This window comes from Ascaphus truei, unplaced genomic scaffold (assembly GCF_040206685.1).
Source record: "Ascaphus truei isolate aAscTru1 unplaced genomic scaffold, aAscTru1.hap1 HAP1_SCAFFOLD_460, whole genome shotgun sequence".
In the NCBI taxonomy this organism is placed as follows: Eukaryota; Metazoa; Chordata; class Amphibia; order Anura; family Ascaphidae; genus Ascaphus; species Ascaphus truei.
This window is the reverse complement of record NW_027456791.1, coordinates 51867-77441: the sequence shown is the minus strand read 5'-3', so window position 1 is coordinate 77441 and position 25575 is coordinate 51867. Positions and strand designations below refer to the sequence as shown.

Genomic DNA, 25575 nt, shown 5'->3' with positions numbered 1-25575 from the left:
CTCAATTTGTATTATTTTTCAATTGTTGTTGGATGTTCCTTATCCCATTTTACCCTTTGATATATGGGACGCCTAAAATAATGACAGGTGCAAAATGTCTGCCTGGGACAAGTTTCTCCATCTATTAGGCCATCATGTTGGCTAAAGGGAGGTTACGGCAACTTTGCTTGTGGAAATACTACATTAGTCCGAATGATCCACCTACCAGCGAAGGAGGGATTCTCTTAGGTATAGATCCACAAAGCTCCATAGTATCAGGGCTCAGAACATGGCAAAAACGAGAAAGTTCTCAGGTTAACGCGTAGCCTCAAAGCTAATTATATGCAAAACAGCGGCCTTTCTATATCCCATTAGCATAGACTTAATGGCACATAATTGTAGCAGAATGTTGCGTTATCTTCCAATAACGTGACTCCGGTTGAGAGAAGGGAGGAGTGGGACATACCGCTGTTAATTATCCTATGTGTAACGCCCATCCAGACCCTGTAAGAGCCCTATTTCTGGGTCTGGATGGGAGAAACAGCAAGTTTGGGTATGACCTAACTCAGGGTGGCCAGCTCCAGTCCTCAAGGGCCACCGACAGATCAGGTTTTCTGACTGAGCCACTAATTGAGCCACCTGCGCTGAAGCAGGGTTATCCCCATTACCTGGCCTGTTGGTGGTCAGTGAGGAGTGGAGTTGGCCACCCCTGACCTAACGAATGTCACGGTATGTTATTGTCCTTTGAAGCCTTAATGTGACATTAAATTAGGCCAACGGAGCGTAGTGAATCTGGGCCAAAGAGGTTAAAGGCCATCACTATTTTCTCAGCTAAATACGTACAGTTGTAGCTTCTTTTGAAGGTGGCTTAAATACCGTCTAATGAACCAATTGGTTGTTTAAAATTGTGCATATCTGCATTTACACTATAGTATAAGTATGACCCATAGTGTGTGTGTGTGTGTGAGATAGTGATATAGGATATCCCTGCTTCTCTGTGCTGAAGCAGGGATATCCTGAAAACCTGACCTGTTGGTTGCCACTTGAGGACTGGCGTTGCCCCACCCCTGCCGGGTCAATTTAGGGCTCAAACGTTCGCTTACTACAGTTTCCCCAGTGACAAAACCCCACATACCACTTTGAACACTTAACCCCGTGAGCGCCAGAGGAGACCAACAAAGGGTTAAGCATGCAGGCCCTTATCAATGTAAAAATTACAAACTTTCAAAGCACATATATTTTATACTGGTTTATTTTACTGTATATCTCGCATGTAACAACATTTGCAGTACAATTTACATCAGGTTTTTTTTTTTATTTTATTATATAAAGGTAACAGTTAAAATGTGTACAAAAAGGCATTTTCTCTTTCTTAAAAAAAAAAAATAATAATAATAATAATAATTAAAAAAAAAAAAGTATACACTGATATTAAAAATCTAAACAAGAGACCGCAAAAGCTCTTTCAAGTGCAAAACAGTTTATACAAACAGGAGAAATAACTCTACAGGAAGCCTTTCCTGATAAATTATTTAAATAGCATATCTACAAAATACCCTAAAAAAAAAAAAATCATTTATACAAAAAACAAATAATAATTAAAAAAAAAAAAAAAAAAATGCAATGAATACTAAAATATAGAAAAAATATCACATTGAAAAAAAAAAAGTTTAAAATACTTTCCTGGGAATACAGTCATTGTAATTATATACAGCACTGATTAATACTACAGTAGATTTAAATGCTTGTTAAATATCTATCTGTCCCCCCCCCCCCTCTCGAATCAAAGACGTTCTCAGTCACACAATGAGGTAATATTTGTATATGAAAGTTGAACTTTTTTCCGATTAATTTGTATTTACCGTTTGCAGAAAGGACGCGTTTACCTGCAGTTATATAATTAGGGTGTTATATGGTTGTGGAGCGACATATGGTTTGAATTTAAATGTCTGAGCACAGACAGCGTACTGTACTGCTAATCTCCCACCTCTCCTGCCTGGCTCTCCCTCTGGTTCTTTCCAAAGATCAACACAGCCTGTCTGGCTCCCAGAAAACAGAAGCGTGGAGAGAACTGAAATCATAATAGGTTGTAAACACAACCTTCCCTAGCCCCCCAAGTGGAACAATGACCATCTCTTCCTGTGTCTCGTTTTGTGTCAACCAAACGTCGATATTTTGTTCTGGGTGAATTCCAAATTCAGTGCCATTTCATTCCTGACACCACCCCCTGTAATTGTTCCTATTTTTGGTGCGTTGGTGCCTTTCTAACTATTGTAAAGCTCAAAGACCAATGAAGTACGTTACCAAGGCAAGTGCTACCAGCCGTGTTGTACCTATTGGAATCCAATATATCAAAACACATACATTATTGCTGGAGAAGGCACAAGTGCATCTTGTATCTGTGTTGACTCACAGATACGGTTCATCCGAAATGTTCTCTCAAACACACACACACACACCTCTTCCGTAGCAACCACATCCAGGACACTCATCCAGGGAGCAACATCTGCATCGGGATACACACATCTCTTCATCTACTTACTGTATAGCCACATCTGGGATACACACACGCGCACACACACACCTGTTCTGAGCCAGTTCTAGCGTTATCTGCCGATTACATATCCATAGGACACTAGTAAATCTGTGTCGACTTCAAACAGCAGAAAGATGATCCTTAACAGCATTTTTTTTCTATATTATTGCATCTCTTCTCTTTAGCAAGCAGCTACTCCAATTTAACTAAACATCAAAAAAATAAACATTCTTGGAGACTTTAGCACAGGTAGCAATGGCTTCTCTGGGCCTCTTCCAAAGTCTTCATCTGGTATAAAAAAAATGTATGATTTCCTAAAGAACGCTTTTGTTCTTTTTTCTGAAGGTTCTTGCTTTTCTGTGCACAGTATCTTTAACCAGCACCATCTGCATTTCTGCAGATCTTCCACGAACGTTCTGTCGGGCATGAAGAAGACAGAGCCAGTGGAATTGGACTGTAATGGCAGATCTGTGTTTGATGACGAGCATCGTTCTGTCGGGAGGTGGCCATCAACCACAAGAGTTCCCATTTGAGTAAACAAAGACATCCCATCTTATCCAAGGTAAGAACTCAATGTGGGGCGTTTCATTACAAGTGGATCGTTCCTTCCAAGCTCGTTAATGGAAGCCGAAAAAGGATGGAAAAAAATTGTCTGAGGGATGGTACATCTATAAACGTTCCGTCATTTCCTAAACATTCACTGAATGAGTAACATCTGGATTTATGGGTCTGGAAGAAACAAAACAAAATATTAGTTAAAGAACTGGGAAACAATGTTGTTGTTGAAGCAGCAGTTCGACATTACTTATATATTTGTTAAATCCCAGTGTCTCAATATATTTCATTTGTTGTTTCTCTGTGGATGTCAAAAAAGGACAACAGGAGCTAAAATCCGGTGGAAACCCCTTCCACTGGTGGTCTGGTGCAACGTGTTCTAGATTTATATTCTGGATTTCATTGGTGCAGCATGGTGATGCTGCGACTAATTCTAAGATGCTGGCAGCCATTTTAAATACTCAGAGATCGGTACACAGAAATGAAATATAGAGACAAAACCACACAGTCGTGCTTCAGGAAAACCCCTATGTTGTGATGGATATATATATATAGTGAGATATTTTGTGGCACTCACCTCTGCACTCGTATTTGAGGTCAGAAAAGAAGACCATCTCTTGTGAAAAGACGAACAATCCTAGCCTTCCCCCAGCGTAAGTTTTATCATAGATGGGTCCTGAATCAGCCATAACTTTCTTGCCTTCGTGCATCACGACACTAAGATGAAAGAGAAATGGTTAACGGTCTCAAAGCCAGAAAAGTGTCAAAGGTTTTCTTTTCTTTTCTGGATTGCACTGCAGTTCTGTATTTAATATGGCTACTGTACATGTGGGGCAAACACAAACACACCTCTGTACTGTGCCACTTACAGTCACATCTGGGACACACACACAGCCTGTACTGTGTCACTTACAGTCACATCTGGCATACACACACACACACACACACACACACTTCTGTTCTGTGCCACTTACAGTACAGAGGTGTGTGTGTATGCCAGATATGACTGTGTCACTTACAGTTGCATCGGGCATACATACACACACCTCTGTACTGTACCACTTAAAGTCGCATCTGGCGGTCACACACCTCTGTACTGTGTCACTTATAGTTGCATCTGGCATACACACACACACACCTCTTTACTGTACCACTTAAAGTCACATCTTTCATATACACACACCTCCGTACTGTACCACTTACAGTCACATCTGGAACACACATCTGTACTGTACCACTTACAGTCACATCTGGTATACACACACCTCTGTACTGTGCCACTTACAGTCATATCTGACATACACACACACACACACATCCATAGTAAACTGTTCATTCTTTATCAGATAACACAAAAGATATTCCCGGTGCATTGATGTTTAATATAGGGTCTGTGTATAGTGCCACAAAAGTGAATCCTATAGCTAAGGCTCAGAAGATAAAGGTTTACTGGATCTGTTCTTTATATTAAATTTGGTAAAATAATATATAATAAAGACTATTGCTCCTCAATGCTATTGCCAACTACTATGTACAATACTGCACTTAGGTGTGAAATGCACGAACATTTCGCACAGTGATGGAAAAGCGCCCCTCACACAGCAAGAGATAAGTTATTGTTAAGGTGGGGTTGGGGATCCCCAGTACATAGAGGAGCAGTAGAAGACACAAACATTCCATAGAAACAAGAGACTACATGTGTACTTACCGAATGAAGCCAGTCTTTGGTCTGTGGGTCAGATGCCATCTGTAAGCTGTGAAGTCTTTCCAGCCGGTGTGACGTGGATCGTGCCACAAGGTACGTACCTAAAGAATATATAGGAAGACCATTACAAGTGGCACATGGATCAATGCTAATGTGGAGTACGTGTAATGCATTTGTATATGTATCTATTTGTATGTCTGTACATATTACTGATCTATCCTTTCATTCTGTATTCAGGTTCTATTTCAAAGTTGTGTTCCAATCTCTGCTAGTTTATTTCAATCCAGGGGTTTGTGCTAATACAGGGGTGCTCAACTCCAGTCCTCAAGCCCCCCTCCTAAAAGGTCAGGTTGTCATGATATCCCTGCCTCAGCATAGGTGGCTCAACCAGTCACTGCTTCAGCACAGGTGGCTCAATCAGAGGCTCAGTCTTTTGATTGAGTCACTTGTGCTGAAGCTGGGATATCCTGAAAACTTGACCTGTTCAGGGGTCTTGAGTAATAGTATTAAGCACCCCTGGGGTAATAAATATTGATAGGGTGTATACTGATTTAACTTATATACATAATGCTAGCTCTTTAACTATATGGGGTAAATTCTATACAGTATATGCTGTTCGGGTCGGTTTTCAGATGAAAATGGCCTTAGCGGCCACTTCGGAATATATAGACTAAGACCGGAATATATAGAAAAAGACCTGAGTTGAACCCCTGGTTTATTGAACTCTGCTAGAGTTTAGAGTGTGTGCGTGAATATAAAACGGCCAATGGAATTGTTCCATGGTAAAAGGCGGAAAGTGACCTACCTGCCCTGGGGTATTTCCAGTGTGCCAAAGGGCATTGCGCAGATGTTCGCCAGGCCCGTGGGTAGAATTCACAACCTTGATAGAGAGACCTGAGTAGCCCTGAGCTTTCGTGGGTGTTGCGTCCCAGTAGGTCTGGGTTAACTGCTTCCACATGACCACGTAAAATCTGCTGCTTGACTGGTAGCCAAACACAAAGCCGACGTAGTCATCATCCCTCTCGGTGTTGATGAAGAACGTGCCACTGAAGTCCACAGCGCTAAACTCATCGAAACCTTAACACAAAATAAGAGACGGTGTTACGCCTTTCTTAATAGCCACACATAATCTACTACCTGTGAATTAAGTACATGTCTTAAGTAAGTGACATTAGCTAAGATACAGATGTAGACCATGGTACTAGCTCTTTGGGGTCATATATAGAAAAATACAGTATGCTGCCAATACCAACACTGAATCCCATAAAAAAAAGTAATATTTTGAATTATATTGTGTTTTGTTGTGGTTTCAACAATGATGTATTTGGGGCTTTGATGTTGATGATTTTGTATGCGCCATTTTGGATTTCAAAACAGTCTGTACTCACCGACAGCAATGCCAGGGTCACCGTTAACGGTCTGTACCAGTTCTTTGCCCTGGTGCCTGACAACCCAATTGGGATCAACCTGTGATGTTCCTTTCGGATCCAAAGGCACCATCTGGAATTTACGGAAATCGGTCGTGCTGATGTCGACGTTCTCTGGGCAAATGTCTTCGGAATCGGGAATGTTGTCTTGGTCAAAGTCAAATTGGCACACATCTCCACGTCCATCACCTGAAGACAGAGAGACCTCATTTAAGTCGGGGTCCTCCAAGTGTTAGCAGGAAGGTCACTACCATTACATTTGGGACTGTAAACATTTTCAAGGGGTGTGAGATACGTTTAATGGAGACACAATGTAGAATACGTTCCTCCTTCTTTCCATAAATGATGAATGAATAAGTTAACCTTATTTTTTAGAATAATTGATAAGTAACTTGAAAATTGCCTTTGTGCTGAATATGTCTGGCGGCATCATTATAAGCCGAGAGACGTTTTATTGATGACATTTGAACCATTTCCTAAAATCTCTCACTGATCCTATTTTTGTACAATCCCAGATTTTCACAATAAAAAAGTTCATGAATGCATTTTGTGATGTCATCTGTATCTTTCCCATTTTCACAATGTTTTACAAGTTATTTCCACTTATGAATTATGATATGAGTAGATCTGTTTACATAACCCTTATAGGGATTTATTCATTAAAGTGGCAGTCCCGCGTAGCAGGTCGAAGATGAAAGAAAAGAAAAAGAATGACATTGAAGTACTCTTATAAAATATACAACATCCTGTTCTTTTTTTTAAGTTGATATTAAGCATCATTACAAATGCTAAAATAAACGTTTATCACTCGAGCTTCATGGCAGCCTTCTTAATTTTCTGTTAAAAGTCTAAGATTGGGCCGATATATATCCAGATTGAAACATCATAAAATAAATGGAAAATATCACTTTATAAGGCACAAAGAACTTTGTTAAATAGCTTCATTAACAAAAAAAGAACGAAAGACACATATCCGGGATTGTACCCTTAATCTGTGATAGTGCCCAGATCAGAGTTTAATGAATAACCACCATAGCATTTGCGGACTAACCATAACAGTGCTGTCCGAGTCCTGTGCTATACACCTATTCTTACCATTGGTATCGATCTGATCCGGGTTAGGGGCTAGTCGGCAGTTATCTTTCTCATCAGGGATACCGTCATTGTCGTCATCGAAATCACAGGCGTCACCCTTGCCGTCCTTGTCATGATCTGCCTGGTTGGCGTTGGGGATGTAGGGGCAGTTGTCCAGGTTATTCTGATGACCGTCTTCATCGATGTCCTCGTTGTTGTCACACTTGTCTCCGATGAGATCAGAGTCGGAATCGGTCTGGGGGGGGGGGGGGGGGAGAACGGGAGGGGTCCACTTTATAACCTATTCACTTGGCTTAGTAAACTTTTCCTTAAGTCTTAAATAGAGAGAGCTTGCAAACCTAGACTGCTGTTTGCCCTGAAGTAAGCCATATTTTACTGTAACTTGTATAGATCAGGGGGGCTCAACTTCAATCCTCAAGACCCCCCAACAGGTCAGGTTTTCAGTATTTCCCAGCTTCAGCACAGGTGGTTCAATCAGAGGCTCAGTCAGAGACTGAGCCTCTGATTGAGCCACCTGTGCTGAAGCAGGGACTGATTGAGACATCTGTGCTGACGCAGGGATATCCTTAAAACCTGACCTGTTGGGGGCTCTTGAGGACTGGAGTTTAGCACCCCTTGGAATCGATAACAAAAATAATTAACAATTGTTACCTGCCTATGAATATTTGCATTCTGAATCTTTTTCCAGTTACTGGCTAATACACGAAGTCTCACGCTAAAATAAAAGAATGAGTTTCTTTTACAGCCTTTGGTGCCAAAGGGGTTAATATACTACTGTACTTGGCGCTGTTACTCTACAGCTCTTCCAAAAAGAACAATGTCATTAAGTGATTTCCCGTAATGCGAGAATCATTAATGAATAATCATGATGAAAACTGATATGGGATCGGTGATGTGTTCCAACAGGAACGATAAATTAATATTACCCATGAAACAAAACTAGCTAATCCGTGGCATGCAGGATTACATGAGCATGGCAATGATTAGCGTGGCTAATTGTTGCTGAAATGGCACAGTCATGCTCTCATTTCCTTGCACTGACTAGAGCCGCTAGACCATGGGTGGCCAACTTCTGCCCTCCAGGGGTTTTTAAGGATATCCCTGCTTCAGCACAGGTTGCTCAGTCATTGACTGTGCTGAAGCAGGGTTATCCTTAAAACCTGACCTCTTGGTGGCCCCTGAGGACTGGAGTTGGCCACTCCTGGGCTAGACAGATGGGACACCAACGCCTTCAACTTATTACCCGGCGCTGTTTTAAAAAAAAAAGAGTATCCCAACAGTGGAACAATTGGAGAGGGTTATTCGTGAGAACCCCTTTCTGTCAGGAAGGGGATCAGTCGCCAGCGTCTCTGGCAGAGGAGGGATTTAGCGCCTCCACGGGTGTGAAAATGCAGTAAGAACAAGCAACAGTATTTCTTCACACTAATATCTTTAACAAAGATATATAATGTAATATGCATAAACATTTATGCAAGACATGCCACTTGCATTGTGTATCTTATCTCTTGACTACTCTAAATTGAGTGGGTATATCGGATTATAGATACACACAAATTAAAATGCTGTATCATGTTTTGTATTGTTATTATGAGGGGGTGACATTTGACACTATGACTGCTCAGCAGGGGACCGAGCAAAGTATTTTTATCTTCTAACTTCCCCAAGAAAGCAGCGGCTAATAAGTCAGCGATTAGTTGTGCTGAGGTTTGAGATCTCGTAGAGAAGCTGCATGTTTGGGTTTTCAGCCCCACGTTACCTGCTATGCCCGTAATACTGTTTTGTTACCTAAGGTACTTGAAATGCTGCATGGTCTTACCTGTTCTGGGTTGTGTTCCATAGGACAGTTGTCACACTGGTCCCCGACTCCGTCCTTATCTGTGTCTCTCTGGTCTACATTGTACACATAGGGACAATTGTCTGCCGCATTAAGGATTCCTGAAAGAGATGGCAAATTTAATACACGTGCCAATAACATTTCACGTCGTCAGCTGAACTAACACATGCATAAGATGGCCATTCACTGTTAGAACATAGAAAGAGAAGATGTCCCATCTTCAATGTATTAAAAAGGTCCCAAGCTATATTCTAAGTGTTACTTTCTATGAACACGACCATGTTCTTGTCCTCTACATATTCCACATCCCATATTCATTACATGATACATAATAACTATGAAAGGCTTCCGATAGTGGTATTCGTCCTGAAGATGTGTAGGTACGTTGTAAGTTATAATGCCACCTATTGGGTCATCCTGAGACTTAACCCCATGAACCAGGCTTCATCGTTCCCTTTTGTTGGGAAATAATATGCTATTCCGTGTTATCACTGCCATTGAATCCTATGGAAACTCTGATATTCTGCGTTATAACCGGCTATCTTGTGTTTCCTGTGGGAGTCTGCAACATCTGTAGATGTAATCGTATTTGAGCTTTTAAAACCTCGCAAGTCTCTTCTTTAAATGTCATCTGGAGAAAATAGGGGTTTGGTCTTCACGGTTCATGTACAACTATCTATGTTGAATGGTGTACTGGTTCATAAAAATAAAAAGTACTAGCCTGCAGCAAAACTATACCAGTAATATGACCCGCTGAACAAAGCTGACTGGATGAAATGCTCTCTGCTTTCTAGCGGGGTTTTAAAAATGGCCGTATTTTTTATTGTGATAAAGACTGAAAAAACACAAACCATCTCCATCGATATCCACAGCGCAGGAGTCGCCCTCGCCATTACTGTCTGTGTCGGCCTGGTCTGGGTTGTGGTCGTAGGGGCAGTTATCGCAGCGATCGCCCACATCATCGCGATCATAGTCGTACTGCGCAGGGTTGTATACGAGTGGGCAGTTGTCCTGCAAAGAGAAGGAAATTGGTTTAGACATCGAACTGTATTAGGCATTAGGGCCGGGGTGCTCCACTACAGTCATCAAACCCCGCCCCCCCCGCAAAGGTCAGGTTTTAAGGATACCCCAGCTTCAGCACATGTGGCTCAGTCAGTCACAGCTTCAGCACAAGTGGCTCAATCAGACGTCTGATTGAGCCACCTGTGCTGAAGCTGGGATATTCTTAAAACCTGCCCTGTTGGGGGGAGAGGGTCTTGGGGACTGGAGTTGAGCACCCCTGCATTAGATAAATATGCACACACATTCAATAATATATATATATTCACACACACACACATATATTATTGAATTAAAATGCTATGTCATATTGTTTATCATTAACCATGCCAGTTTCCGAGTGTAACATTTGACCCTATGACCTCCTAGCAGGGGACAAAGCAAAGTATTTTTCTCCACTAACTTCACTGAGAAAGCAGCAGCTAATAAGTTACTGATTTATAGTACTGGCTTCCACCCTGATCCGTGATGAAGTATATATATATATATATATATCAGGAAATGAAACATAATATATTTTGCACATCATTGTCTTGCGACACAGACCCCATCGTTCTTACTATACTAAAAGGCATTAGTAGATGCATTATCTGTATACAAACAGTTTCTAATACTGTCGTTTCCTACCCATGTGTGAGCTTGGCACTAAACAGCAGAAAGTGTTCCTGCTAATTCTTGCAATGAAAGGGTCTTTGGTGTTTAAATTGTGGAAGCATGATATTACATTTTTATTGGCTACAAGGAATCTCGTGACTGCGTCCCAAGTGGTATTTTTAGCGCAGTCCAACAGTTGTGCGGGCTAGTACGTCTAGCCGAAAACTGGCACCTAAGTGTCAGGATCTGAGAAGTGAATTTAAGGAAGCTAACATCTGCCTGCTGCAAGTTTCTCCCCCTCCTGAGAATTCGCTGTGCGCAGGAAGCCAGGGGTCAACTTCACTTTCAAAGCCCACGGTTTATAATACCACCGAGCCAGAAGATTTCACAATTTACTAGGCACATTTCTCAACGATATGATATTTTCTGCATGTTTACTTTATATTTCGACTTCCCTGCGGGGCTGTGTAACTGTGTCAGAGGGCAGGGCATTCGATGCTTACGCTAGTGCAGATATGAATATAGCTCTTGTTTTCGTACCCTATCGTCTACGATTCCGTCGTTATCATCATCGTTATCGCACGCATCTCCCATCCCGTCTTTATCATGGTCCTCCTGGCCGGAGTTGGGAAGGTTGGGGCAGTTATCCTGGAAAAGAAGGATCAGGTACACGGTTAGGGCTGTTACATTTCTCTGGGGACGCACCCGGCAAAGAATATAATTGAGCTTTGTGTAGTTGTACATTACATTGATCCTCAGAATATTTGAATGTTACTTTTAACATCCTCTAAAGGTGAGAGGGAGTGGCTCAGTTAGTAAAAGACACTGACTGGCACTGAGAGTTTGAAGCAGGGGAATAAATTCCCTGGTTCAATTCCCGGTGTCGGCTCCTTGTGACCTTGGGCAAGTCACTTTATCTCCCTGTGCCTCAGGCACCAAAAACATAGATTGTAAGCTCCACGGGGCAGGACCTGTGCCTGCAAAATGTCTCTGTAAAGCGCTACGTATAACTAGCAGCGCTATACAAAAACATGATATTATTATTATTATATAAACTTCTCATTCACCGTGTTACTTTTAACAATGTAGATTTCCCATTAGGCCCGGGCCGGCAAAATATTTGGGGCGATAAATGTTCTTTTCTTTCTCATCTCCCCCACCATATATAGAGGCCCCCTCTCTTCCCCAAATGACACTGCAACGGAACATGGCGACACGTTGCCATGACAATGTGACTCCATATGTTGTCATAGAAACATGTCATTTGACGTTGCGACGCTGCAGGAGGAGGGCGGTGCTGCAGGAGAAGGAGGGCGGCGCTGCAGGAGGCGGTGTCCCAGGGCGGCAAAAAGGTATGTGCGGCAACATTTTAAATCCGCCACTGCGTATACTGGTTCATAATAACAGCACTAGAACGACTTACTTTCTTGCAGTGGTACGTGGCATTAGCAACGCATGTGAGGTTGTCATTTGGCCACCCGTCCAGATCTGTGTCTTCCCCACAGATGATGCCGTTTCCAGCATAGCCCGGCCTGCACTCACATCGGAACATAGGTTCGCTGTAATGGCCGAGGTAGATGCATCTGGCATTCTTGTTGCAGTTGTGAGTTCCGTCCGTGCAGGGGTTACGAGGCTTGCAAACCTAAAAAACAAAGAAATCACATATAAATAGAGATATATGGTTAATATCAACATGTCCAAAACCAAGGCTACTCAATGTAACATTTCCAAGTCTCATGGATCCGTGTCCAGTTCATTTCCTCGCTCCTCAAAAAAAGCATTGTAGAGTTTAGAGAGTATTCGTTGTGATGGCTGGTGTCACTACACTCTGCAGAAGTCATGAAATCTGAGACTTACCTGTTTGTTTGCTGTGGCCTCCTCGATGGTTTTCCCAAAAGGCTGTGTGCCCGAGTATCGCGGAGGGCAAGGAAGGCAGTTGTACCCCGGCTCTGTGTTCTCACATCTGTGGACTCCGTTAAGGTTGAAGCAGGCATCGGGTACCTCTTTACACTATGGAAACAGAGGCAAGAAATGAAGTCAACCGATGTACATATACGCTGCTATAAATATCTATAGCTATGTAGCCATCCATGATACGTGTGAAGTATAATATTGAAGTTACCCTTCTCCTTCCCGTGCGGGAAGTGAAGAACGAGTTGGAGAGGAGGGATGAGCAGGATTTTTAATTACGAACTATAGATAAAACGCTTGCGTGAAAGCCGGCTGAGATATTTACTGACTGTATGTATGAATACACGGTTACAAAAGGGTTTATATTGGAAAGGGGACATAGCTCTTAAACAATGGCAGGCACAGCCTTCTGAATAAGCACACATGGTATTATACAGCAAGAGGTTCTTTGATGAGGTATCTATAGAGGTTCATTTTCCTTAAACTGTACCATCCTCAGTGGTCCAACACGTAGAATGGAACTTACCTCATCAATATCTTTGCAATCGATTCCATCTCCTCTGTAACCTGGAGGACAGGCACCGCACTTCCAGGATCCATCGGGGAAGCTTGTGCATTTAGCTCCCGCAAAGCAAGGATTGGAGAGGCACCCATCTACAAAAAGGCAAAATGTTTCAGTGTGAGGAACCTGTTGGGGGCTTGTCCAGGAAAATAGCAGTTACTGTATCTGAGAAGGTCGTCAGCTCACCTATCGGGCAGTCCTGCTTGTTACAGATCTGAGTATCAGCCACATCTCCGACGCAATCCTTACCCCCGTGCTGGGGCTCAGGGTTATTGCAAAGACGCGCTCGTTGCTGGACACCGCCTCCACACGTGACGGTGCAAGTGTCCCACAGAGACCATGGTCCCCATTTCCCATTAACTAGAAACAAAGCATCAGTGGTGCACGTTAGATATCGGTAATATTAGAAAATAACAAAGAGTCTCCTAGTTCAGATGCATTGAAATGATGGGGAAAAAAACTAAAGGTCAAATCAAGCAGTCCCAATAAAAACAAAGAAAGATTTATGAAGGCATTGGTTTGGCCCCCTCAATGACCTTTAGCAGGATTTCTTCATAGAGGTCACTCAAAGGTTGAAACGTTGACATGATAAATCTTTCTTTGTTTGCGCCTGATTTGACTTCTGAGTTTGGCCATGGAATGAGAGAGCAGAGATCTGCCCTCCATGCTGCACTGATGCCAGAATGCAGAAGTAGAGAGAAGTTATTGCACAGGAGTAGAGTTCTCTACGTGTATCATATAGCAAAGTAAAACAATTACTTGGGCATGGATCTTTCTGGCATGGCGTGTTCTCTCGTCCTTCTCCTTCGCATGTTTTGCCATTCAACTGAGGAACAGGGGAGTTACAGAGACGGATTCTGGTGATCTGGCCACTTCCACAGGTAACCGAGCATGAAGACCAAGGAGACCAATGGCTCCATCCACCATCTTGCTTAACTAGAAGAGTAGAATATCCAGAGCAACTCATTAGAACGGTATCCATCACATGCCCTTTTAAGGGGTAGTTTCTCTCTGCAGTTTTTGAAGTGAAACTTCCTTAGTGGCACCTCATTCGAACTGGGGCAAAAATGAATTGTGGAGACAGAAATGAAACGGATGTGACGTCAGTGCTGGCAGTTGAGGCCGGGCTGTGTTCTGGCTCAGCCCGACCCCAACACTGACATCACACCCGCTCCACAAATCAGATGCGGCGGCGGCGGCGATAGCCGCCGGCGCCGCTCCTAATGGCCCCCGCTCCCCCCACATGGCTGATGACATGCGGCGGCGGCGGCGATAGCCGCCGGCGCCGCTCCTAACGGCCGCCATTCCCCCCGCACATCCGCTGCCAAGCCGCGCATGCTCAGTAATCGTGGGGACTGGAGGAAAGCCACGCATGCGCAGAAGCGGTTGGCAGCGGCGCCGTTCCCCGCCCGCTGCCACGGCTGTTGACATGTGTCCCCGTCTGCTGCCCGGGACAGCAGAGACCGCCCGACCGGGACAGCAGAGACCGCCCGACCGGGACAGCCCCCCACCCACCCTTTCCTTACCCGAATGGGACCTCCCTCCCAGCCCACACATGGGCCCGCCTAACTTCCACTACCGCTGCCATGCCGCGCATGCGCAGAAGCGGCTGGTGGCTGGCAGCGGCGCCATTCAGCCCTCCAGTGACGCGGGCGTTTGCGGGCCCCCCAGGAAGCGGTGGTACAAAAACCCGGGACCCCCCCCCCGGACCCCCCACTCACTGATGGACCCCCCCGGACCCCCCACACACTGACGGACCCCCCCACACACTGACTGACACCCCCCGGACCCCCCATACACTGACAGACCCCCCCAGACCCCCACACACACTGACTGACCCCCCCCCAGACCCCCACACACACTGACTGACCCCCCCAGACCCCCACACACTGACTGACCCCCCCCCCGGACCCCCCCACACACTGACTGACCCCCCCAGACCCCCACACACACTGACTGACCCCCCCAGACCCCCACACACACTGACTGACCCCCCCAGACCCCCACACATACTGACTGACCACCCCAGACCCCCACACACACTGACTGACCCCCCAGAGACCCACACACACTGACTGACCCCCCCCAGACCCCCACACACACTGACTGACCCCCCCAGACCCCCACACACACTGACTGACCCCCCCAGACCCCCAAACACACTGACTGACCACCCCAGACCCCCACACACACTGACTGACCCCCCAGAGACCCACACACACTGACTGACCCCCCCAGACCCCCACACACACTGACTGACCCCCCCAGACCCCCACACACACTGACTGACCCCCCCAGACCCCCACACACACTGACTGACCACCCCAGACCCCCACACACACTGACTGAACCCCCCAGACCCCCACACACACTGACTGAACCCCCCAGACCCCCACACACACTGACAGACCCCCACACACACTGCCTGACCCCCCCAGACCCCCACACACACTGCCTGACCCCCCCAGACCCCCACACCCACTGCCTGACCCCCCCAGACCCCCACACACACTGCCTGACCCCCCCAGACCCCCACACACACTGCCTGACCCCCCCAGACCCCCCCACACACTGACCCCCCAGAGCCCCACACACACTGACTGACCCCCCCAGACCCTCACACACTGACCCCCCCAGACCCCCACACACACTCAGTCACACTCACACGCACACTCAGTCACACGCACACTCAGTCACACTCAGTCACACGCACACTCAGTCACACTCAGTCAGACGCACACTCAGTCGCACACGCAGTCAGACGCACACTCAGTCACACGCACACTCAGTCACACGCACACTCAGTCACACGCACACTCTGTCACACGCACACTCTGTCACACGCACACTCTGTCACACGCACACTCTGTCACACGCACACTCTCAGTCACACGCACACTCTCAGTCACACGCACACTCAGTCACACGCACACTCTCAGTCACACGCACACTCTCAGTCACACGCACACTCTCAGTCACACGCACACTCTCAGTCACACGCACACTCTCAGTCACACGCACACTCTCAGTCACACGCACACTATCAGTCACACGCACACTATCAGTCACACGCACACTATCAGTCTCACGCACACTATCAGTCACACGCACACTCTCACGCACACTCTCAGTCACACGCACACTCTGTCACACACACACTCTCAGTCACACGCACACTGTCACACGCGGAATTCACATTGCCTGACCCCCCCAGACCCCCACACACACTGACCCCCCCAGAGCCCCACACACACTGACTGACCCCCCAGACCCCCACACACTGACCCCCCCAGACCCACACACACACTCACACGCACAGTCACACGTACACTCAGTCACACTCAGTCACACGCACACTCAGTCACACTCACAGTCAGACGCACACTCAGTCACACTCACAGTCAGACGCACACTCAGTCACACCCACAGTCAGACGCACACGCACAGTCAAACGCACACGCTCAGTCACACGCACACGCTCAGTCACACGCACACTCAGTCACACGCACACTCTCAGTCACACGCACACTCTCAGTCACACGCACACTCTCAGTCACACGCACACTCTCAGTCACACGCACACTCTCAGTCACACGCACACTCTCAGTCACACGCACACTCTCAGTCACACGCACACTCTGTCACACGCACACTCTCAGTCACACTCTCAGTCACACGCACACTCTCAGTCACACGCACACTCTCAGTCACACGCACACTATCAGTCACACGCACACTCTCAGTCACACGCGGAATTCACACTTAGTGCAAATAGCTAATACAGGGGATGTGTGCCGAGCACGCGCATTCTAAGTCAAATTTATTTGCGTTTTGTCATTGAGATTGTATTTTGATTTTTAATTAAAACATCACCAACACCAACACAAATACAATTTCTGTGACAAAAGTCAAAGAAGTTTCACTTACTATGCGCGTGCACAGCACACACAGCTTTTTTTTTTTCCCCCCCATACTGTACAGTCTGTTTTCACCTCTAGTTTTTTCACCCGCTTGATGATTTTTAAAACCAATTCCTCAAACCTAAATGGAAATGGTTGCTAAGCCCACCTCTCTTAGGTCCAGATGCATAAAAGGGTACTAAGTTTAAACACACCATTACGCCCCATTCAAATAAATGGGCCTTAGTATCATTAATTGACCACAAAAAACATTATCTGAGAAGATGCAGCTAAGAATTTTTTTTCTGATACGACCATTTGTAGTATGCATAGAAAACAGCTCTGTGCTGCCTGGTGGAGTAGCGAAAGAGAGAATAAACAGCAGGAGTTGCCATGTGAACAGGCTTTGGGCCTTTTAAAATAAAAAATGATTGATAATCCGTTTTAAAATAACGTGGTCTCACTTAAAATAGGTTCTATTGGAGGGGGGGAGGGGTATTGCCCCCTTTAACCTAAATACTCATTCTCCAACGCTGGATCGAAATGAAGACATTGAATTCTCCCTCTGATATTCTTGCAACAACAGACGTCTACATTCCACCTTCTTTTTCTTAATCTTGTTTTGGTAAATGCGGAGTAAGTTGTAATACTCACATCTCTTATCACACTCCTGAATATGACAGGTCCTCGTCTGGACGGAGGAGCCTTCACAGCGGTTATTAATGCGGTCACAGGAACGACCTCTCTGCTGAACCCCGTTGCCGCACGTCACAGAGCAGGCTGTCCACTCGGACCACGGAGACCAACCATCGTCTGCTGAGTCACTCGCTGAAAAAGCCGGTTGTGACACATTATTCTTCACGCTCAAAGCCTCACGTGTTCTATTCATGTCAAATCACGGAGGAAAAACAATGTCTTGTTTTGAAAGACGCGCATAGCCTGCAAAATTGCTGTTATTACATAAATAATATAGCAGGAGAGAAATCCCCTTTAATAAAACGAACCACACGTGTTTTCCATCAGTTTTGCAGAAGTTTGATAAATAACCCACCCCACCCCAAAAAAATGATCGTTCCCCAAAATTTTTTTATCATGATAGCGTCCGAGCAGAAGATCACTGTAGCTCCATCATCATAAATCCTCTTGTTCGCATATCTACTCTACGGGAGTACCATTATTTAAACCCGGCATCTTGTTACATTTAAAAGCTTGGTTTTATCCAACGCGGACATGCCCAAAGATAAGTTGGGGAAAATATACAGTAGCATTGTCATTCTATGTGTCAAGATGTTAAGTAGACACATCAGGGATCTTGGCTTTAACAACAGAAAACCTGTGAGGAGTTCCAAAACATGCCATGCAGATCGAAATATGAAGCATGCAGGACTCAGCAGGTCTGACTATCAGTCTGCAGAAGTCTTTGCAGCTGTTCTGTTTTCACAAGAGCTATTTTATCTGTTTCCTGAATCAACTTGTCCAGCGTTTACAAGATTAATATCTGCATATTTGTCATTACGCCTTGTGAAAATAAGATAATATGCCCGGGGCTGCAGATACACCTTTGCTTTTTGAAAACAAAATCTATATTTGCGGAGGTGCAGTGCGGTGAAAATGGATTAGCACTGCATGTAAAATCTGATTTGCTATGGGATCAAAAGCTTTAGCATTGCTGTCTTGCGGAGAAAGTTCTTGCACCTGAGCCATTCCTTTTTATTGTGAGGAGTACAATCTATTATGGTTATAGGTGTTACTGTTAACAACACACACTGTGAGCACAACACACCCATCAGTGTCGTGATATAAGCGGACGTCAGATGTGTGATGTGTCAGTTCAATCAGTTAAGGACTTACGCCAACATCTGGGGCAGCATTCACCATCTGGAATTGTGGCGTTGGCGCAGGGCATCAGAGGGCAGGACACCTTGCGGCAAATGGTCGCGGAATTCTGCATGGTGGAAAAGAAGGCGTCATTTAAAATAAGCAAAAATCCGTGCAGTTGTACTGTGCAGTGTGTTTACTGCTCAAGAATGCATCATTTAAACATTATCAACTGTGCTAGTCAATCTGACATGGGACGTCTCTACCTGCCAACACAACACCTGCATGTTGTACGTGACCTCTCTGCCCTTTAGCAAATTTCCATGGACTTTCACGGGAATGAGTCTTAATTCTTGGGATTCTTTAGTTTCCCATATAATAGCCAATCTGACTGCTACGGTTACATCGCTTATGAGTATCTGGGGAAAAATCAGACCTCTTGTGGCGCTGTGGTACGAAGTTCTATTACTGGTTGTGAGATTACCAGTGGGACTATTTTGGGCAGCTTTGTGGACTTGTGTTTACAGGACTTTATGTTTCACGTCATAATATAATGAATATTATATTCATATTGCGACGCTAGTTTATGCACTAATATTTCACTTATGAGTATCTGCAAACGTTCTTTAAGAGCAAACACACGGACCTTCCACGGTCCTCAATGATCAACGTCATATTTCAAAATCAAAGGTGAGCAAGATGACCTCAACATTGACCTTGCTCAACATTGCTATTTACAGCAATCAGCAAGGTTTGTGCAGAGTGTTGAAGGTTTAAGTGCCTTGTTTGAGTAACCCTGCATATTTGTACAATTGCATATATCTGATAAACACTTTTAAGTCACTGCAAAAACTATACATGAAAAATGAACTAATTAGTTGTAGCGTCCATGAATTTACCATATGGGATTTTAATGTTATGATATCCCATATCCTAATGCTTCTAGATAATCTTTATAGACACCCACATTCTTTAGTCTAGAGACCTTTACAGCTACTTCCTTTGTAGCAATGCCAGAGAGTTATAATTATTGTTGAAACTACTAAGATCATAGAATTATAATTTGAAGGTTTACAAACTTTTTTGGAATGTTCAACCGCAACCAACACTGTCTGCCCACTTACAGGCTGGGATTCCCGCAAAGCCACCCAGTGCTAAGGTCTTCTGGGAAATGAAGAATTGGATAGACGCAGAAGAGTAACAACAGACAGGTAACAGGAATATTACCTGGCATGTGCATTCAGTGCAGCTATCAATGGTCCACTCAGCTCTGTTTTGATACGAGGCCCCATTATGAATACATAAACCATACGCCATCGGAACTCTTTTGGCAATGAGTTCATTTTCCTCTGTCTATTGGAAACAAGAACATAGTTACAGATGCATATTTCAGTTATTACCACGTTTGCATTTACAAGATACATTTTCTTTATTGGAAAGCGTTACTTACCACTTTGCGGACCCGGTCATGAAGAGAGTTGACTATCGCCCTTAGGCCGTTCATCTCCGAAACCATACTGGTCAAAGCATCGCAGGAAAAGCCGCACAAGGCCTGAAGATCCTTAGTTTTGTGGCCAATGTAATTGGTTCTGATTGCCGGACTGGAGCCATTCACTGGATTGTCCAAAGTGATCACTGAGTTTGACACTAGAAGGACAGAACAATTGATATTTACCCTTTTGTGCAGAACAGGTATGGGAATAACAAACCATTGTTCTTCTTGAACTCGATCCCAACCTTATTACATACAAACTGAAGACAAATAATACTGCACAATTACCAGTATTATTCTACAGGTAGAACAGACTATGTGCTACAGTGTACGTCTTTCATAACTTCAATCATCTGTTGGTGTCCAAAGTTACACTGTAGGCAATACTCTTGATTATTGTCCTCAAGTTGTGGAACAGGCGCTTTTTACTTGTGCACATAGCTGCTCATAGTCAGACTGTCTAGAGTTGGAGAGCTAAATGGTTCCATTAAATGTAGCATTCAGTTCCACTTACAGCTGGAGCAGCCTTTGTTTCTCAGGATGGCATCCAAGGAGGTTCCAAAAACAAAACGCACATTCTGTAGCACTCCCTGGTGAGAGATAACAATAATTTAGATCCCATTTCCCTACAGGCACTGTACATTAATGACCTCTCTAGCAACTATAAATGTTGGGTCCAAATATAAAAATGGTGGCGGAGAGTGGTTCAAAAAGCTCCAATATTAGGTAAATCCCCCCTTATCATACCCTTTCCCTACATCATACAATGGATAAATCCCCATTTCTTGGCAATTTAACATTGGCTCTCTCAACGTCTAACCCCTTTTCATATCTAGAAGTTTGGAATTTTCACTCCGCACCAAACTTTCTCATTTTCCTCTATTTTTTCACTACTCCAATATTATTGTCTTCTTCTGGTAGGAGTCCCTTCTTCCCTCTTCAATGCTCTCTTATTGTTACCTCTACTCTTCCTTAATTTGCTGGAAGGTTTCCTTCTTCCTACTGCTCACCTGAAAGTTGTCCTTCACTCCTCCCTTTGCTACTCGAAGCTGGGCAGTGCTGGCCAGATCTCCACTGAAAATATTGTGTATGGGGACATCCAGCTCAGCATTTTCCATCTTGTCACATCCTACGTAGAGTTGAGCCCGGTCCTCCTGCACGAACAGCGTGATGTTCTTCCAGTGGCCAGTGGCCAGTAGAGCATCTTCCACAGACACCACCTGCTGCTTGCCCTCACCGCTCAGGCTAAGGTCCAGGGTCCCAGCTCGGCCATTGGACACCAGGGTGAAGATGTGCCCAGAGCCATCCTTCCTCTCTACAGACAGCAGTGTTCCTCGACTCTTCTTTGCCTGGCGCAAAGTAGCCAGGAGGATAAAGCCCCGCTCAGTACGGATGGCATCCAGCAGATCTTGAAACTTGTCTTCTGGAACCGGTGGAATTTGATCAGCGTCCTCAATTCTATAAGCCGGGCTTGATGGGTCTGGGCCCTTTACTAAATGGACCCCCTCAGGCCGGCGAGAGCCAGATTTACGGTTGAATCCCGTTAGGTCAAAGAGGTCAAACACGCTGTTATCATCTGTCCCAGACTCTGTAAATTGAACAGACAGGATCAGAATGTGTAAATGTGGACGCTCTATTGATTATACCTAGCTTTCTAGGTCTGTAAGGTGTCGCAGACGTTGTGTTATGTTTAGCTAATATGGTCCTAATGGACTATAAGATATACCATCCCAAAACTACATTTAAATCCTTGATGAGCAGAAAAACGTCATTAAACTTGGTCTTTTCCCCCCCCATGGAAATGGTTCCGAATACGAAGTATGTAAAGGGCATTAAGTTCCATGTTTGTGAATGTGCCTTACAGTAATGTTCTGAAATTCCCATTTAATCCAAATAATAATAATAATAATTTAATATTCCATCTGTGGAAAGAAACCCCACTAATTTGTAGCATCACCAATCTCAGACTGCAGAGGCAAACTGAGAAATCCAATACGGGTATTCAAATGTCAACTTCAAGACTTCCCAATTCTCACTTATTAACAGTGATAATAAAAAAGAACTAGAACGGACAAAGGTTATTTTTCAAAGTATTTTGGCTGCACAACTGACGATGCAGCACACCTATCAAAGAGAAAAACGATTGATTTTCATAGGTTTTTTTTACGCCAGATTTGCAGTTGGGAAACTTTAATAATTGCTACGGGCTACAGAATATAGTATTCAAAGTTCATTTTCAGTTTACCTGCCACCTGGTCCGTCTGACAAACCGCCAGCATTAGCAGCAGGAAAAGCGCCTTTAGCATCTCCATTCTGTAGCAACTTCTGAAAGAGAACAGAAATATATATATAGTTATATATATATATGCAGTGTAGGCCAATACACCTATGTAACTGCTTCACTACTGGATTGGGCAGTAAGACTTGAGAATCCCATTTAGTGGCAAGTCTGATTTACTTTTATACCTCCCAAAACACGCCTCTATACAACATGTGGTGAGACACCTGTGAGCGCCCTGGAGATGCCTGCCAAATACACATCGGAATATGCACAGCAAATTCCCATTCCTTCTCTCGCTCTCCTCTCCAGCAAAAGCCATATTGCAGAGTAACAGTGATACACATACAGACACACTGAGGAGCTTACATTCACACACTCGTGTACACACTACTGTACTGATGCACACTGGGAAAATACACTCACACATATTACACACAAACCCATGTACTGTGTTACTATTGCTAAAACACAACAAGCTAGGATAGAAAGAGGAATAAACTCCCTTTAAAACAATAGCTGATATTCTGAGTCAGTCTCTCCTCTCGTGGTTCTTTTCACTTAGTGAATTAAACCAGTTTGTAGTATTTATCCCTTTGTATTATTACAAATATGCTCAGCTCTGGGTCAAAATTGATTAAGATCTAAAGGTTTGAATTGATGCTCTATATCAGGAAATGAAATCTACTTTCCAAATGACTAATGATCATAGACTCTAAACCAGGGGAGGCCAACTCCAGTCCTCAAGGGCCACCAAGAAGTTTGATTTTCAGGATATCCCTGCTTCAGCACAGGTGGCTCAATCAATGACTGAGCCACCTGTGCTGAAGCAGGGTAATCCGTCAAACCTGACCTGTTGGTGGCCATTGAGGACTGGAGTTGGCCTCCCCTGGTTTAGAGTCTATGATCATTAGTCATTTGGAAAGTAGATTTCATTTTAAATACACAGAAGTTTCTGTTATACTGAAATATACAGCAGATAAATAATATACAGTAAGCAAGCAATAGCAATGACCACATATATTTTAAAAGTAGCTGCCCCTCTGTGAGAGGCTTTGAAAGTGGACCCACTGGCCATAGTGAGAATAATAATAATTATAAGGATAACCCGGGCTTCTATTTATGGGATTGACTTGTTTCTATTATCTATTTTCATAATAATTGTTTTTGTATTTATGTCAGTTTTTTTGGATTTGTGTTTGTTTTTATTATTAATCCTGTCAGTTAACGTGTTACTGTATGGTGCTCTAATATATATCTCACTTTACATGGTATTACACAATAAGACTGAGTATTGCTGGCTGCAGACAGCAGAGAGAAAAAGTGTAAAAACTCTGTCTTTTTGTTTTTAAGTTGTGTCGTACTGTTTTGTATATGTTAAATGTTATAAAAAGGTGGCTTATAAATAAAGAATTTACAACAAATATAAAACCAGAAAAGCATTACCTTTTGGAAAACCCCTATATAAAAAGGTGTGTGGTACTTTACTGCCCAGAGAAGGAGAGTTCTCTCTCCATAAACCCCCTGGAAATCGAAACTCAGGTTAGGGAGCAGTAAACGCAAGTATTGGTGATAAGTGCCCAGTGTGCCGATTGGCACCGGATTAAAGGGACAGCTTTGTCCAGCACTGGTTTCTCTTAGGGTGGGATAAAAAGATTTGATCCCTTTCGCAGACAGAGGGGTCAGCAACGCAAGCTGCGAAAGGGTTAAAAAGCCACTATTAGCTAAAACTGTCCATAACCACAATACTATATATATATATATATATATATAAAATAAAAAAAATCTTTCAATATATATATATATATATATGCACCAGCTTCAAAGATAAAAATCTCACGACTTGATACGGGATATTTGTACCCATCATAAGGGTTTATATATATATATATATATATATATATATATATATATATATATATATATAAAATAAAAAAAATCTTTCAATATATATATATATATATGCACCAGCTTCAAAGATAAAAATCTCACGACTTGATACGGGATATTTGTACCCATCATAAGGGTTTTTTATGGACACACGATTGCAGCATAATAAATATAAAAACACAAATCCTTAGCCACTTTGGATCTGAAATCTCCCAACCCAAGAATAAATTGCAAATAGATCTCTCGGCTCAACGAACTCTCCCGGTAATAAAAAAACAAATATTAAGTCTGTCTGCCCATAAATTAACCAAATGTTAAACTTCTCATTGTAATACTAAGATAAAATCAGTCTACAATTCCCCACCTTATAATGATATATTCCCCTATAACAATAATCCAAAAATATTACACATCCCATTTCAATATCAATGCAATACCACTAAGTAATTTCATTGAAGGAGCACTGTTCCTCTAATCTGGGGTATGTGTGCACCCATATAGTTCCACAGAGTACCACCACCTTGCAGAAAACAAGAAAACAGGGTAAATGTGCCTGGCTGGCTGCACAGAATGTGCCATCTCCTGAGGGACTGATCCAGCTGTTACAGAGAAGCAGCACAGAGATAGCAGTGGGAAGGTAAGCAGCAGCTCCTTCTTACATTGTAGTATCCCAAGGCGGGGTTCCTGTTAGGTCCTCTCTTTGGAGATCTTGCTGTGGGAGCTGCAGCTGTTGCCTGGCTGGATGAGTTGCTGCAGTGAGTGGATGAGTGGCTGTGTTATTTTGCTCCTGTGTGTGCGCTCCCCATGCGTTCTGATCCAAGCCTGCTCTGGGTACTCTCTATAAAGGGACTCGCACATTCCTGGGGGCTGCCGGCAGCCAATCACAAGTCGAGTAGCAGGAAGCTGGCTCCTGTTTATTCTATTACCTCACAACATGAGGG

At 43.9% G+C, this 25575-nt stretch overlaps 1 protein-coding gene across 2 annotated transcripts; it reads right to left on the bottom strand.

Moving 5' to 3' along the window:
* Nucleotides 1-1213: 1213 nt before the first annotated feature.
* On the bottom strand, nucleotides 1214-25452 carry THBS1 (thrombospondin 1). 2 transcript variants are annotated; one of them, XM_075584155.1, is made up of 22 exons: nucleotides 25294-25452; nucleotides 22712-22791; nucleotides 21477-22054; nucleotides 20981-21056; nucleotides 20425-20621; nucleotides 20202-20327; nucleotides 19008-19101; nucleotides 17811-17984; nucleotides 14017-14193; nucleotides 13444-13617; nucleotides 13222-13349; nucleotides 12642-12794; nucleotides 12208-12426; nucleotides 11325-11432; nucleotides 9983-10142; nucleotides 9114-9232; nucleotides 7298-7532; nucleotides 6164-6391; nucleotides 5581-5852; nucleotides 4779-4876; nucleotides 3648-3787; nucleotides 1214-3244 (listed from the first exon to the last, which is right to left on the bottom strand). In XM_075584155.1, exons 2-22 carry the CDS (start codon nucleotides 22776-22778, stop codon nucleotides 3237-3239), a joined length of 3531 nt encoding a protein of 1176 aa, XP_075440270.1. In that variant the 5' UTR covers nucleotides 22779-22791; nucleotides 25294-25452; the 3' UTR covers nucleotides 1214-3236. The 2 variants fall into 2 exon arrangements, with proteins under 2 accessions (XP_075440270.1, XP_075440271.1); XM_075584156.1 differs by having other exon boundaries at nucleotides 22712-22788.
* Between the last annotated feature and the right edge of the window lie 123 nt (nucleotides 25453-25575).